This window comes from Emydura macquarii, unplaced genomic scaffold (assembly GCF_026122565.2).
Source record: "Emydura macquarii macquarii isolate MOO-44397 ecotype Brisbane River unplaced genomic scaffold, CSIRO-AGI_Emac_v2 contig_2448, whole genome shotgun sequence".
Classification (NCBI taxonomy): domain Eukaryota; kingdom Metazoa; phylum Chordata; order Testudines; family Chelidae; genus Emydura; species Emydura macquarii.
Window position 1 is genome coordinate 2,710,088 of NW_027132585.1, and position 17,800 is coordinate 2,727,887.

Consider the following 17,800-nt stretch of genomic DNA (forward strand, 5'->3'; position numbering starts at 1 on the left):
CTGCTCGTGGGCAGGGTCCCCGAGGGGGAACATCCTAGGGGGGAAGGCTGTAAGTTGGAGGGTATAACCCTTAGCGATCACCTCCAGGACCCACCGGTCCGTAGTAATGGCTTCCCATTCTATATAAAAGGTCGGAGCCTTTCTGCAAACGGTCAGTTAAGATCCAGGGGAAAAGAAAGAGTGCTACCCTCGTGCACAACATCAAAAACATATATTTGAATTACCCCCTTTGGAAGGCCCCTGCTGGCCCCCAGCAGAGGACCCTTGCCGGCCTCCTCTGTTGGGCCCACGGTAGCGCTCCTGACCTCTCCTCGGTTGGGCGGGTCGGGGGCTTGTCTCGGTGGGGGCGGCGGCTGCCTCTGGGCTTGAGGCCAGGACTGCCGTCTCGTGGCCTGGGGGGTATATAGCCCTAGGGATTTCAGAGTAGCCCGTGAATCCTTTAGGGCATGCAGTTTCTCGTCTGTCTTTTCCGAGAACAGCCCGGAGCCATCAAAGGGGAGGTCCTGTATGGCCTGTTGGACCTCTTGGGACAGGCCTGACGCTTGAAGCAAGGAGCAGCGGCACATGACGACAGCTGAAGCCATAGCCCTGCTAGCTGTCACTGGCAGACTGCAAGGCCGCAGTCGCCACAGCCTCCCCCTCCTGTGTCACTGTGGCAAAATCCGCCGCTTGGTTAGGCGGTAAGGTTGACACAAACCTCTGCAGCAAGACCCAGAGGTTAAGATTATATTTTCCTAATAAGGCCTGGTGGTTAGCTACTCTAAACTGCAAGGCTGCAGTAGAGTAGATTTTCCTCCCGAATAAGTCTAGCTTCCTCCCATCCTTATCCCTGGGAGTATTCCCCTGGCGGTCTCTTTGATTGGCTGCATCAACCACCAAAGAGCCTGGTGTAGGGTGGTTGTAAAGGAACTCAAAGGGTTCTTTGGGTACATAGTACTTCCTTTCTACCCCTTTAGATGTAGGATGTACTGAGGAAGGGGTCTGCCAGAGGTTCCTGGTGATCTTCATGACCCTGTCATGTACTGGGAGGGTCGCTCGTGAAGGGCCCGCAGACCCTGAGGGTCCAAAGAGGGGGTCCTTCTCCTCGGACATGAGTTTAAACTCCATGCCCAAGTTCTCAGCGGCCCTCTTCAGGAGGTCCTGATGGGCGCGGAAAATCGAACAGGGGGGCCCTGTGATCCCTGGCCGCAACATCGTCCGGAGACGAGAAGGAGGATGGAGGCATGGGTCCCATAGAGGGTCCTTCCTCCGGATCAGAATCACCCTCTGAGTCATGCCCCTGTGTTGTTTTAGGTAATAGGGGTGCTGGTGGGGCCACCGCAGACTGTAGAGATGCCGAGCCTTGGGCCACTGGAGCATTCCATGGTCCCCAATATGGCCATTGCCACGGACCTTGGCCCCATCCTGGTGCCTGGACAGGTAGTGGCTGATGCACTGTAGCATGCCGGCCACCTGAACCCCCAGAGCGTCGCTTGCCACCCCAGTATGGAGAGCGGCTGCGCGATGAGGATGTCGACCGGCGCCGACGTCTCCGGTGCCGGCAGGAGGACGAGGCTGGAGAAGAGGATGATGAAGTCGTGGACCTGCCCCTGCGTCGAGACGACTTGCGGTGCCGCTTACCCCCTCGGGAGCGGCGTCGGTGATGGCTGCGTGGAGCAGATCTGGACCACATCACCATCGGCGTCGGGCCCATTGGTGCCGGAAGAGGCAGTGGGACCGCGAACGGTACCGGTGCCATAGTTTCTGGGACCAGCGTGGAGGGCGGTTCCCGGATCACCAGTGCCCTCAGTGCTGATGGTCGCGGGCTGCTGTCCCTTGATCGACTGCGGCTGCAGGATAGGGATCTGGATCGGTGCTGAAGCGGGCTCCGCACCGGAGTCTGCGAGCCCGAACTGCGGCCCTTGCCGGGGTCGGAGCTGGATCTTTGACGACCCCGGCGGCTGCCTCGGGCCCGCCCACGGTGCCGTGGTGCCGAGGCGCTCAACGACCTAGAGTCGGAGCTCGGAGGGGAGCGGACACTCTCCACCCTCCGCGACCGCCTGGATGGAGACTTAGATTGAGGACGTCTCCACCCACCAGGGCCACCCAGCGCAGGTTTGCCCCGAGACGCAGGTCCCTTAGCCCTTGGCCGAGGGGGGGACGGAGGCGTAGGCATGGCAATGAGGGCGCGTGCCGCGATGAACGCCTCTGGTGTCGACGGCCCTTGCAGGTGCACTCCCCCACCCCCAGGAGTTGGGGGAGGCTCCCTGCGTGGAGACACCGGTGCCAGAGTAATCTCCACAGCACATGGCTGGGGTGTCTCCTTGTTCACTCCCTGCTGTCCCGGTGGCAGAGAGGAGTCCCTGGGTGCAGCCTGGGGCCGTACCTTCTTCTTCGGCACCTTCGTCTTCGGTGCCGGTATCGGTGGGGTGCTCCGTACCGACGATACACTCAGTGCCGTTGGAGACCGCGATGGTTCGGACGCTGGCCGGAGCGCGGACTCCATCAATATAGCCTTCAGCCTGGCGTCTCTCTCCTTTTGTGTCCGGGGCTTGAAGGCATTACAAATCCGGCACTTGTCTCGTCTGTGCTGCTCTCCGCGTCAGGGGTACTTATTCTAACAACTTAACTACTATTAACACCTACTTAACACTAAAACTACAAAAACCAGTTGAACAACAAGCTAGGGTACGAATGCTACTTGCAGACAGCAAGAGGCAGTAGTTCCAGCAACCGTCACAGGTGGAAAGAAGGAACTGGGAACCCACGGGGCCAGCTGTGCCCTTTATACCGCGACATGAGCACGGCACTCCAGGGGGCGCCTGAGCTGGCCCTGCGGGGTTTGCTAGGGGAAAAAAGTTCTGGGAATCTGTGCACGGGGCGTGCACACACCTATATTGGAATGCATATGAGCAATCACTCGAAGATAGAACCTGGGATGTGTGGAAAGACTGGTGGGCGGAGAAGAAGGAGGAAACTGAAAGTTAGGAAGGAAACTGGGAGCAGGACCACAGAATGGAACTGGTTGGACAAGGAGACTAGCACTGGGGAAGGGAAAGGGAAGAACATGATCCCACTAGGCAAGGAGACTGGGACAAGGAGTCGGAAGAGAAGAGATGGGGAGACATACTGAGATTGGACAAAGAGCCTCAGGAGAAGCATTTGGACTGGGAGCCATTGGGGACAGTGAGCAGTGGCTATGGGCGACTGTAGTCTATGGTGAGGAAGAGAGTCAGCTCAGATGAGGAGCCAAGAAGGTGGGTACTGGGACTGTCTGGGCAAAAACACTTGAGAAAAGGAGCTGGGAAGAACTGTGCAAAGAAACTGGAACTGGAAGTGGGGGAATCTGAGGTGAGACTAGGACTTGCTGGGTAAGAAGGCTGGGACTGGAATGAGATGTATGATGAATGGAGAATGAGATTGGCTAGGTGAGGAGAATGGGACTGGCACAAGGAACTGGGGTGGGAAAGAAACAGGAATGGGATAATGACAGAACAGGGTAGAAGTTACTTTGCCGCCACTGATCAATGATGTATAACAGCTGCGTATTAATTATTATTAAAGGGGGAATGGGCAAAAAAAAAAAAAAGGTCTATAGTATATTCCTCACCAGAGCCCACTCCTCTCCAGAACTTGGAATGGGCGCAAGATTCTGGAGTCTCACCATTCCTCCCTCTGCTGTCAGCTAATATCTGTAAAAACCATTGGGGTCAAGTATTCCAGCCCTCTCTTGCAATGGTCCACAGAACATGACAACACTACTGCTATCAGTTACTCTGTTAGTTTAAGTGGCAAAGGTCTAAGTGGGGGAAGTTAATAACAGTTTCAACATTGCTGATGATGCACCTGGATGTCAATATGATGCCACATGACTGAAGTTCTGCTTTTTCAGTTTACTTTCTTAAAAACCTAGGAAACTGCACATACCAGACTACATTAAAAGAACATTAAGATTGCAAAGTCAAGCTGTCAAAAGTTAGGAAATGTAGAACTGAGGTTCCTCATGCACCCTAAATTTGGATCTTCATATTCATTATGATACAGTCTGCTTCATTTGTTGCAAAAGTTGGAAGGTATATCGTGAATGAGGCAGAGGATTGCAGGAAAACAAAGGAGGATCTCATGGTTAAGGCATTTGAATGCTGCCCCAGAGAAGCAGATTCTACCCCTGCCTCTACACACAGTTGCTACATGATGCTAGTCAAATCACTTAAACCAAACATCTCATTGGTTATTGATTTTGCATTCCTCATTTTGTGGATGCTTGGCTTGAGATCCTGGGGTTTGACATGCAAAATGCTGAGCACTTTCAGCTACAACTAAAGTCAACGGGTGCTGCACTTTGAATATAAAATGGTCTACATAATTCTTAAGTCTCTGAAAAATCAAGTCCTTGGTATTTCAAATTGGGCATCCAAAATTAGTAGATCCTTTTGGCCCTAATATTTCTGTGTCTCAGTTCCCAATTTGTAAAATGGGGATAAAAAAGGGTGTTGTGAAAATAAATTCATTAATGTTAAACTCATACTATAGTGATGAGCACCACAGAAAAAGCCCATGAGAACATCAGTAATTCTGTGTTCAGTCCAGGGTTTGAGTCGTGTGCAGTAAATAATGCATGGGGCCACACATTGCACAATGAAGAGAAAACAGTATTTGCTTATGTAAATTAAAGACTGTATCATAATGCATACACATAAGGGAGCCAAATTAAGGCTGCACAGGCAACATTACTTCTGGCATTTCCTAACTTTTGAGAGCTTGACTTTGCAACCTGAATAACGTTCTTTTTAAGAGTTTGTGTGAGTGCAGTTCTCTAGGTTTTTAAAAAAGCAAACTGAAACAAACCCCGGAGATTCCATAAACTACCATCATACTGAGACTCCCCTGGGTCATCAGCAGGATTGAAAGCTTTGCCACCTTAATAATATTCTTTTAATATAGGGATTTTTTTGTGTAATTTCCTGTACAACTCAACATAAAAGACTAATAAGCAATTCATTGCCAGACAGTGTACTTATATATTCCTAAACAATTCTGCAGCATAGAGCCAACAGTTTATTACTCTGCGCCATCACGTAAACATACTGCTTGATTCTTTGTGTATGACACTGTAGATTGGTTTTTTTAACTGCACTTTATTGAACACAATCTTTTAAACTATCATATCTTGATACTCCCACACACACTGCCCAATTCCCCCACCCATTCCTTTCAACTTCTAACAAGGGAAATTTACTGTCCTATATTAGATTTATAAGCTTATACAGACAATTGTAAATTTGTAAATCTAGAAAAGTGTAAACTCCCAATAACATGCATCACAGAGGAAAAACTACTGCAGCCATATAAATCAGTGTTATGTAATGAACAAACAGAGAAAGAGAAAGTAGTGCTGGATAAACCATCTTATACAAAATATACAGATATTCTTTGTGATCTGCTACTTGAAAACTGCACAGTTTTACTAAACACCTTATTTCACCTTTGCACAATATATGCCAATGGGCAACCACATAAACATTTTTTACAGTAATAAAGGTATAAAGAATCTTGGACTCCCACAAGTCATTATACCGTTAAGTCTGTGTTTATTAAAGATTGCATATGATTAATATTTCAGTTTATGATATGCACTTCAAAACTTTGTACTGTTGTAACACACTGATTAATGTGTGTTGTGTGTCATTCTTTGTGACCAATCCACAGATATGGGTCTGTTACAACTGTCTGTTTGAGAGCTTGGCTGTTAAAGCTAAAATTATATCTACTCATGCTCTCAGCTGTCAGGGTTCAATTCTTGGTGCACTAGTCAAGATGGTAGCCATCACATTAGGATACAAAAATGCTTATTATTCATTCAACAAAAAAGAAAATAAACCTCCAGAAAGCTATTTGATCATAAAATAATAGTTTTAAGTTTAGTGCACTAGAAAAATCATGATCTGGAATGCACACTATTTAGCATCAGAAGTAGTAATATTAAGACTAAAGTAATCTGTTTTGCTAATTGATTTGATCATTTCAGTTCCATCTCCCAATCTGTTAATGCAACAAATTTAAGCTTCCAGTCTGCGCCTTCAAAGCTCTGCATAACTTTATGACTCCCTACTTATCCTCCTATCTCAAGGTTACAACCCTCTTCCTAAGCCCTGCCATCCACAGCTACACCAGTGTTCCCAGCCACACACAGTCAGCCATTTGTTAGCTTCTTTCATCATCATCATCACAGTGCCTTCTTCCACTCAGCACCATATGCATGCATGGTCTGACCTCCATTAGCTCATCTGCAAGTCTCCAACCCTCTCTACTTTTAAGTATCTCTTAAAGACCAACTTCAACTGCATGGTGAATCAAATTATCTTGTATACCTATTATCTATTGTTTTCTTTCCCCTAAACTTTGTCTACAAATCTATCTATCATTAGATTGAGTGCCTCAGAGCAAGGACCATCCCTTTCAGAATCCAATTAGCACTTTGTAGATGCTACTACAAACAGGTATTAATATTAATAATCAAATAAACTATGACAATTTTTTTTAGGAAAATACTAACGTGGCTTTCATAAGTTATAAGGACCTGAAATACTTTATTATTTTATTTAAAGAGACACATTTGAGCATTTTTCTAACTGGGTTGGAACTTGTTTTCTAAAGAGTCAGTTTTCAAAGTATCATGTTCAATTTGAATATAAATACATGAAATATTTTACTATTCCTTTTTTTTAATAAATGTCTTGCCCTTCATTTATCAAAATAGAAGTGTTTATCTTTAATTCAGTTATTTTACTTTGTATATTAAGACAATATACCTTTAAAATAGGAAGTGCTCAAGAGAATGTAGACAGAGGTGCAATGAAGCCAACAAAATGAATTTCATATTTCTAATCTGGTCACTGTCATAAAGAGAGAAACCTCTGAGATTTCAGCTGTCAGAATAATTTAGAAGAACTTAAATTTAGCATTAAGCATCACAAATATGTTGTATAATATTTTTATTATTACTTTAGCAAGGCTTTTTTATCTAAAGGGAATTTAATCTGTTATTCACTATAAACAAATCCCTAAACTATTTCTTCATGAAGGTCTGAATTAAGTGTTTCTATCACTAAACCAAACATCTGTAGTTGGATTTAGGATAGTACATTTGTCAAGACTGTTTTTCTTAGCATTAATGTTCCTAAGGTTTGCTGCCAATGTAAAACTTACAGTTTCTGAAAATATAAAAAAGTTTACATTTCATTAACAATGGCTAAGATCTCATAAATGAAGTAGTTTTCTAATGGTCAGTCCCTCAATTATAACAATATGAATGCATATCTTCAAAGATACAAAAATATAACATTACATTATTAATAATTTTGAATATAATAATTGTGAATAGATATGCATGATTCCTGTCCCAAGGAGTTTACAATATAAGGCTCCAATCCTGCAAAGACTAATTCATGTTCTTAACTTTATGTGAATAGCCCTATTGACTTAAATGGGACTATTCATATGGCATAAAGTTAAGGTCATGCATATGTATTTCTTAGTTTCAGGGCCCAAGTTAAATAAGACACACCCAGGGTGCTATGGGAAATAATGTTAGGCAAAGGGATAAGAGAACAGTACATATCATGTTGGTTCATTAAAAAAAACATACATGTATGGTATATGAAATGTATAAAATTAATTTAGAATTATAGATATATAAATTTAAAAAAAAAACAAATGGTCATATTGTGTCTTACAAAGTGATTGCCACAAGACTAGAATATCCATGCTAGCATTCAAACTAGGGTATTAATAAATATATTTTGGTAACTCATAAGTAAAATAAAAATCTATATATATTTATATGTAAATTAAATTAATCTATATAGTTAAGCTCACAAAGACCTACATTAAATTTTATGAAGTTTGCTAATTATCAGTTAGGAAGTCTTTGTCTACATTGTGACTACTCTAAAAACCAACATGGAAAATTCTTTTTGAACCTCAGCTCTGTGTTTAAAACCTTAACTTTGCTTCACAGCTACAGCATGCAGAACTTATACAAGATACCTAACACCATTCTGTAATTCCTTCTCTCTATCAGCTGTCTAACTTTTCATCCCATGCCTATTATGCAGATTAAAATACATCATCCCTACCCCATCCTGCTATTCTGAGAAGAAAATTGCAACATCTCAAATTGGACAAAGGCTATAAACAGAAACATTTGATACCCACCACCTGGATTAAACCAGATTGTGGCCTAGAACACCCAATTTCTATAATACACCACCGACCTTGTCTAAACAGACTGATTCTCCACTATGCTTACCTTACTTCCTCTTTCCCACCAACCATAATTTTATATAATGATTAAGGAGAATTAATTATATTATAATTTTGGGGCTTAACCCACATGCACATTCATCAAGACCTATCTATTTACTGCACAATACTTCTGCCCTGATTGGTTACACAATCAGTTTTGGTGGAAGTGTGAATGATTGTATCCATGCATGTATGCTTTTGTTTTGCAGGCATGCTAACCACCCACCCACCCACCCACCCCGACACACAGATTTAAGTCTATAAATATAATTCTTATAAAATGGCAAACTAACCTTATAAATCTAAACATCTGAAAATCAATATGGCAGTTTTTAAATGTTTACTTCTGTGACCAAGCAGCAGACTAATTGGCAAAACATCACTAGCAAATAAATATACATGTATTTTTTTCAATAGACATTTGTATTTTAATCTAATTTTAAACCTGTTTTGCCCCTTACCTCAGGCTGATTAGAAATATTCAGAATAAGTGCCCACAATTCAGCTCGGAGTGCTGTTGGGCATCCCTGACGCACATACTGTTGGGCTGCAGCACTATCTTGTTCTGTTAATACTGCAAGACATGTAGATGCCAAGAATTTTACATGACATGCTCAATTATACATTTCCAGAAATTGTAATGTAATTTTTGAAGTTTTAACTACACACATTTTTTTAAATCCTGAAAGTGATGGAGGACAGACAACTACAACCCAGGCCAAGTCTCTGCATCAAACAGAAAGATTCTACCAACTGAACTTTCCAAGTCTTTATCTCCGTTCACAAACATCTGTCTTCTTGCACTACATGCAAATATCAAAGGGACATTATAAAATATGAAAATATATTTCAACAAACATCTACAATCACTGTATTTAATTTGACTCTAGCATCCATTTATTTTATCTTACTTCCCCTTCAGCAAATATGCTTGTTCCTTATTATACACCTACTCATGAGCAATGAGTTGCTAATACTTGTTTGACGCAGTCTTTCTTATACAAAAAGCAAGCACTAGGACAGTTATTTTGAAACATGAACACAAAAAACCAGGAGGACTTTGTAAATAGGACTGTGCTTCTTGTTGCGAATTTACACATAGATGATTACTGGCCCAATGACTACAATAGGGCCAGGATTTCACATAGGGTGTAGCACCCATTGCCTTCTCTTCATGTTTTACCTTGCATCTTATTGGGCAACACTCAGCAATTTAACCAATGAAGGTCTTCCATGTGAAGGGTGTGAAATATCCTTTTCTATCCCTAAGCCACAGTCAACAAGCAAATCAAGAGAGACTGAGGCTGTGCATCTGAAATGCTCAATGCACCACTCTGACAACTGACCTAAGAACATAATTCTAATGTAAATAAAAGGACTAGCAATGTAGCAATTTGATTGGGATGAGGCTGCAGTTTAGGCTTGATGACTTTACTACCCAGCATGATATCGTAGGGTGGAGCCTGAAGGGCAGTGTACACCTCCCCGATGCAACAGTCCGCCAATGGGACAGTACCTCTCAAAGGAGGGTTCTCACTGGGAGGCTGCTGGTTAGCTGCCTGGTGTGCAGGACAGTTGATACTAGTAAACAAAGCTAAAGAGGGACCTTCTTGCGCCACACTCTACTGTACAGTCAATTCTTTGTTCTTCATGCTTCCCTTTAGTTTGACAGAAGCTATTGATGTATTGTCAATTTTTAGCAGAATGTGATGCATTGCTGTTGGCAGACAAGCTTCAGGCTTTGCTGGGAGCCTCAGCTTGAAGATATTAACATGCACAACTTTGAACAGGTTATCAATTTTCCCACTCAGGCTTCCCAACTGTGACTGGAGTCACTTGTTAGCTATTCTATACCTTAAATGGGTGATCCCTACAGAGGATATGTGCGTAGTTGCATCCCCAGTTTAGGAATGTCTTTCATGGGAGTAGTGGGGACTGAAGAGCATTTATGTCAGATCATCAGGCTGAATGCCCTTTGGAAAGCATCAGACATCCTGGAAAGACATCAATAATTTCAAGAAGCAAATCAGCAATTACACTGATGAATGGTTTGGTTGCAACACTGCTTTTGCAAGGACTTCTCAACTTTATTATTAGGTCTCTGACTGGTCGACCCAATTGTAATATACAATTACCTGGTGATGTATTAAGTATGCCAACTTCTGCGACAGAGTGAATATACTTTTATGATTTATCACAGAAGACAAGTTGACTGCCTCCTGTAACTTCTTTGTCCAGACCATTAAGCACAGAACTACCCAAATACTACTGCTGAATTCTGCCACCAATATCATTACCAGTTTGATAATGATATGTAAAAATCATAACTAAGCCAAAGGGTAGGGACTGGTACTGAAGTGGTCCAGACCAAGAAAAGCCTGAGATGTCTTGATGGCTAGAAAAATGTGTAGGTGGGAAATTCTCTCAATAATAAATGCTAAAAACTCTTCAGCAGATTGTGGCCATGGTGGAATACAGGGTTTTCACATTGTATCGTTTGTATAGATGAATAAATAAGATGTAATTGGGGGGGAAGGTGTTAGAGGAAAGGTGGAGTCTTAGAAAAGTAAAGCACCTTCTTGCTTTTTCTAAATTTTACTGAATCTGACATTCATGATAGGTTTGTAAATATTCCCATACATGCTGTGTGAGATAGTGGGAGAAATCAGGATGAAGATTTGTATCCTAAACCTAAAGAATACTCCTTCCCTCTTCTAATTGTGACGAGACCAAGGATGCTGGAATAGCCCAAGATGTTGAGGGTCTCCACAGGAAACCTAGGGAACCTAACAGTGCTTCATGAACTCTGCCTGGTTCACCTCAATAGGTGGGGTGATGCGACAGGAGAAGAGAAAAAGATCCCGTTCAGAATCCTGGTATGAAGCTGGAAAAGTCTGGTTCAGCTGTAGTCATCTCAGGAGTCAGAGAATCAGACCTACCAGACTTCACATTCACTGGCTGGACTGTTTCCCAATCTTCTTCAAATTCTTGCTTAGATAAAGTATCTTGTTCAAGAAGAGGCCATCTGACCAAAAGTGAATAATGGGTCATCTGTTCCAGCATTATTGGAAGTCTCTCTGTTTTACCAAAGATTTTCCTGGCCTGTAGAATTCTATAATAGATGGTGCACTCATGGCTTTGGGGTTTTTGTTTTCCACCTTTTTAGCTTCCTGAACACTGAGGTAGACAAGGAAAAATAAAACACTGCCACACTACATGGGAAACTTGAGAAAAGAAGACAGCCTCAGCAGAGAACAGAACAATATATATGACTGAGGTGTTTCCATCTTACTGCTTCTTGCAGAGGCAAGAAACAACCTACCTAACAAACTGGAATGAGTTACGCTGGCTGTTGGAAAGAAAAATTCTCAGCACATCAGCACAACTAACATGAAGGTAAGGACTATCCATCAGTAGCAACCAAGTCAGATGGTAATCAAAAGCCTGATCCAAAGCCTACTGGAGTCCATAAAAAGGACTCCTACTGAATACAATCTGTGCCTAAGTACACAGTGCATTGGTGGCAAACAAGCCTTTTTCAAGAAGCCTACTACAATGAAGTAAAAAATATAAATACAGCATAGGCTGCATATAAAGCAGATCTGCCTAATTTCCATTTCTTAGGTAGAGGAACAAGCCTTCTTCAGTCCTACATGTGTACTTCAAGCTTTTCTGGCCAACTGCAATATGTTGTTGGGGTTCTTTTTATTGTTTTTATAATAAAGAAGGCTTTACCTCTCATGTAGCAGCCAGCCACAGTTGCTACTAGAAAGCAAGCAGGTCAGTGGCCCAGACTCCACTTCACAGCTGCTCAAGGCTCTGTCTCAGGCTTCATGTCACTCTGCCATCCTGTAGAAACAGGACATACAAGAGGAGCTGGGAGATAGAGGATGCTCTGAATGGTCAAGAGATGGGGAGCAGTGAATATATAGTAGAGATACAGGGTTAACTCAGGAAGTCTGTTTTGCAGGGGACAGGAATCCACTGAAAAAATACAGGGAAGGGGGGATGAGAGGGATGGTACTTCATTTGGTTACACAAAGACAGATGGACTGAGTGAGGAAAAAAGAAAGAGATGAAGGACCTCAGAAAAAGAGAGAAGGGAGAGATGCTGCTGTCTCCTTAGCCCCAGCAGCAGAAGAGGAAAATGGACATGCCTGAAAATGACATAGGGGTGCACCTGACCTGCTGTCTGCCCCTTGAAGATGTTGGCTGGGGACAATAATAATGAGCATCTATCATCTACCTCTGAAGGAAGATGTGGAAAGTAAGAGACAATGCGTGTTTCTACTCTAGGAAGGCTTCATCTAATGAAGGATTTTTAATCTTTTTTAAATCAAAGATAACTTCTCATCCTACAGATAAAAAAGAAGATATAACTCAGAAAGGGATACATGTGTGGAAAAATGAGTGAAAATCATCCATAATGGCTTAGAATTGCAGTATTTATCAGGTTCTACAATTATGAATAATCATCAAAAGAAAATTAGAGTTATGTTCTTTTCAGATGCATGGGCATAAATCCCATTAGCACTAATGAGAACTGTGTGCGCACAGATGGGAGAACAGACTCCTTTGATTTTAAAATGAAATTCAGAAGTAGCATGGGTTAAGATATTACCATAAAGGTGTGTGTCTATGCTTGCTATTTTGCTTTTATCAAACCAGCTGTAGAGCTATTTATCTGGCACATATTGGTAGATGTAAATGCTACGTTTTCTACCTCTATATAAATGTCCATGGCATTATCCACTATGCTTTGTGTTACTACAGGTGAAATATTAAAATGCTCAAGAATGGTTATTTGAGGGAGACAGTTATTTAGGATATTCTTAATTCCTCACAGTTTATTACAACTGAAATCAAATCATTACCTGTTTGTCCAACACGTACATGTTCATTTTCAAAGAGTTCTAAAAAATAAAGTATGAATAAAAGGCAAAAATAATGAAGAAAAAAATGGCAAAAAATACATCAGCTATTAGAGTGGCAACATTTTGTATTTTTGATTAACAGAAGAAAAACACACATCTGCAAAATAATACGTGTCATATTTAACTAAATTTTTTTTACTGCTAATGTTACTATAATTAAAACAGCATCAGCAGCAATATTCTGTAATTTAAAACTGAAGGATAGGAATACAAAAAGCAGCAGAACACTTTCCATGTGAAAAATCTCACTCTATCCTGTAATTTTCCATTCTTTCAGACCCTAGAGTTGTTTCTACAGAAATAATAATAATGTGCATACAAGAAATAAAATACCTTTATGTATTATTTAAACCACAGAATATTAACACAGTTTTTTCTGTAATATTTCCTTGAGGATAGACATCGAAATGGTGCCTCTGTATTCCCAATACTCCTGTGTTGTCATAGCTACACAACTGCTTTAATCAAAGCAGTTTTGTTTTGAAACTTTTTGAGACTTTCTAAATTTTTTTTTTTTTTTTTTTTGGAGACACAGGCCTGATCCTGAAAACGGTTTAAAGACCTGCAGCTCCATCTGAACCCAACATGAATCTCAGGCACTCCACATCTTTCAAATCAAGCCCTTCAGATTTGTAATGTTATCCACTACCAATTCAAATATGTTGCACAAGAACCACTGGAGTTATAACTGTGGGACAAATACTTATGATTATTATGGAAAAATTATGAGTTACTTTACAATTACACAATATTCCATGAAAACATATACTTTAATCATTACTGTCCTAATTAAATTACTGAAGCACAGCATCCACTAACCTGGAGGCACTTGTGTAGAATCATCAATACCCAGCTGTCCTGTATTCAAGCCTAGTTCACTGAAATAGTCTCTCTAAAAAAAATAGAAATAGAGAATGAAAGCATGTTACTAATAGCTAGCAGAGAGATTCTCTCTTTAAAAGTTTAGGGTTATTTTTAAAAAAATAATTGAATTCAATATGATTCCTTCTATCCTACAAACTTTATACACATAGAAAGTTAATGATTTTTAAAAAGAGAAAGAATAAGAATCAGTACAAGATTTTTCTAACACAGAAAAACAGTTTGACTTACAGGCCCTGATTCTCAATTATATGTAAGCTACACTTGGACGAAACAGAGAGTGGAGGTTGCAGGGAGCTGATTATGGCTCCCTGATTCACTGCTGCCCTGGGTGCAAGTTAGGTCTGCCCGGGGAAGCCCTATCTCTCTTCACTAGCATAAAGTCCCTCAAGGACCTTGTATGTGTAGAGAATCAGGTACAGCAGAGATCTGATAAACCACAACCCCTTCCTTCCCTGTCTGGCTTACATCCTGTTCCCAGAATGCACCTGACACATGCTGTCCTTGCCTGTGAAGGCAGAAACAGGGAATGGTTTGTGTAGTTGGTGTCAGAGTCACTTCCACCAGCTGTATACTAGCAAAGTTCCTCTGCACAAATTGGCTATGTCTGGTCACAATTATACCATTTTGCACTGTTTACACTTATGTGGCACAAGTGACCTTACAATCTGGTCCATAGTGTTTGCTTCCAAAATCACCACCACTTAACATTTCTACTTACCCTCCTTCACAATCCAAAAAGGGCATCCAATGAAATGGAAAGGCAAATTTAACACTGATAAAAGGTAATGATTTTTTTTTTTATTTTACACAATATATATATCTGTGGAACCAGAGTAGATTGATTTAAATCAAATGAAATCAGTGATTTAAATCAGCAAACAGGAAACCTTGATTTAAATAATTGATATTAAGATGTACTTTTTATTTAATTTTCCTAAAGAAAAGTGGATCCTTATTAGTTGATAACCATTAAAACATGTTGATTTACAACTAAATATAATCTTTATACTAAATTTGGTGCTTCTTTTGCTAACCAGGAGAATACACTACATCTATACACATTTATTTAAGCAATTGATTTAAGCAGTTTAACCTTTTACTAGATTATTAATTTTTTACTTGTATTCAGCTTTATCGGGTTGGGAATTCAAATAAATTACAAATATATAAAAATGGCATTTTAGTTTCTTTTATTAAGCAAAACTACCTTAAATGTGCTGGATACATAAACTTTTTTCTCATCACAACATGTCTTATATTTAAAATAAACTGCTTTATTAAAAAAAGAAGCAATAACTGTATTGAACTGAAATAATTGTTGTTTCTGGTCACCATGTCCTTCAAGATTTTTTGAACTAGAAGATCTCATCCTCTCTCACATATACTACTTAATATTATTTTTGTATTTAAATTAAATTAGTTTGGTAGATATTACAAGTTTAGGCCTTAACATAGATTGTCAATTGAAAATTAAATTTTAAATGTTTTTTTTTAAATTAACCTGTATTTAATTTAAATTTTAAAAAATCAGATTTAAATAAAATCTGACTTTTAATTTTTTAATTTTTTTTTTGAAATCATTGATTTTTGTCCATCCTGTGTAGAAATCATTGCCAGAAAGTATAAGTGAGGTTAAGAGCGTAGAGGGATTCAAAAAAGAAGTAGTCATTTATATAGACAATGTAAACACAGTTCTATTAAGTAGGGAAAATGCATCTAAAGAAAATATACTGTCATGCTTCAAGGTGCAAATCAACCACTAACTAACTGGCGTAGGAGAAACGTCTCCTTTTCAATTCCGTATTTCTTTTTCATTAAGAAGCTGCTTTCATAAATCTTTTCCATGTCTTACATTTTATTTACTGACCTACTGTAGATCATGATTGACTTTTTTTAAATGAACCTATTATCTAATTAAGATTCCTTTTTATTGTCTAGTATCTTATTGATTAATCAGCCAAAACAGTTCTTACAGAAACTCTCTTTTAAATTCAGATTTATTTTAATACAACTATACTTACCAGTTCAGGGATGTCTTTAACTTTCAGAGGAACCTGAATTAGACCCAGGTGATTTCTGAAACTAGGCTGATCCCCATTTTCATAATTTGGGTTGCGAAGATTCATCAGTACCTTTTTAAAAAGAATACAATCTATCATACTCTGTGCATATACCTCTACTTACAACATGAGACTGTGGCCATGTGTGCTTAGACATAAATGTAGTGCTATCTCCTGCAGCAATGCAACTCCCAGGTATAGGCCTAAATTTTCAAAGCAACTAGTAATTCTGGGCAGCCAACTTCAAAATCCATAAAAGGGGTCTGATTTGGAGAAAGTGCTTAGCTCCCACTCTGAAAACCAAAACTGAGTCACTGAAAAATAATTAGTCATTCTGAACACATACGCCATACTATATGTCCTAATTAACAATACTATCAAAAAGTACCTGAAAGCCAACAGTACAGGGGTGGCCAAACCGCAGCTCACGAGCTACGTGCGTCTCTTTTACAGTTAAAGTGCAGTGCACAGAGCCCCCCAGACTCTCCCTATTCTCCGCCTACTAGGCTGGGGGGGGGGGGAGCCAGATTTCAGGGCTTCTGCCATTCAACAGGGTGGTGGGGCTCAGGACTTCAGCCCTATGAAGGTGTAGGAGGTGCCTGCCCTGGGGCTGAAACCCCAAGCCCTGGCAGGCATGCCCAGCTCACAGACTTCTGAAGATCATAGAATCATAGAATTTTAGAGTTGGAAGGGACCTCAGGAGGTCATCTAGTCCAACCCCCTGCTCAAAGCAGGACTAATCTCAGCTATATGATTACATATATAGATTATCATATTTGGCTCAGCAGATCAGTAAGTTTGGCCAGCCCTGTAATAATACCTTCCTCAATGGCTCTGAATTCTAGGACACTGATCTGCACTCTTTTCTTTTAAAAGTGCTATTCTATTGATGTTCTTATACCCAGCAACACAAGCATTCTACAATTCCACTGTTAAAGGATTTGCCACAGACTTTACCTCTTGCCACAAAATTCTGCCCTAGAATCTCACCTTTCATTTAAAAAAGGTATTTCTAGTCCTTATGGTTGTGACTATAACACTAAAAATATAAAACAAGAAACAAACCAATGAGTGCCTACATCTACAGGGTCTAAAACCACAGCTTTGAGAGCTGTAAACTGCCCTATTAATCTCAGTCAGGATCCCGCATATTCTGTGGCCATGGAATTTGGCATTTTAATGGTCAACTGGCAAGGAACCTTTGTTCTTTCCCAGCTTAGCTCCTGGTTCGCTGAAGAGAGATTCCCCCACCGTACTGAAGGGACATGAGCCTGAATTTAGTAAAGTGTTGCCCCATTTTTTCCAAAGTGTAGCCAGAGGACTTTGAGGGAAAAAAAAGTATACATGAAACTTTACAAATAAGTCAAGCTCCCAGCCCTAAGGGCTTGTCTATACCTGCGTATGATTTCTAAAGCAGACTAAAGTGTTGCACATTAACTGGTCCATGTAGACACGGCTGGTGCACACTAAAGGTTCCCAGGTGTGCTTTAATGCAGTTGCACACCTAAAAGGTGCACCAGCAATGGACCAATTAATGCATAACATGTTAGTGCTCTTGAGCAACCACACCCCCATAAGTCACACTTCCCCACTATACAGACAAGCCCTAAGGAAATTCCTTCTTAAAATCCTAAA

At 40.7% G+C, this 17,800-nt stretch overlaps 1 protein-coding gene across 4 annotated transcripts in view; it reads right to left on the reverse strand.

Annotated features, from left to right (window-relative positions):
- The window catches only part of TBC1D19 (TBC1 domain family member 19), a 92,996-nt gene that overhangs the window by 41,845 nt on the left and 33,351 nt on the right, over positions 1–17,800 (reverse strand). For all 4 annotated transcript variants that reach the window (XM_067562550.1, XM_067562551.1, XM_067562549.1 and 1 more), the window contains 4 exons: positions 16,127–16,237; positions 14,040–14,112; positions 13,161–13,199; positions 8,748–8,860 (listed from right to left, as the gene is read on the reverse strand). In XM_067562550.1, coding sequence (XP_067418651.1) covers positions 8,748–8,860; positions 13,161–13,199; positions 14,040–14,112; positions 16,127–16,237 — 336 coding nt within the window. The remainder of the gene's footprint in view (positions 1–8,747; positions 8,861–13,160; positions 13,200–14,039; positions 14,113–16,126; positions 16,238–17,800) is intronic.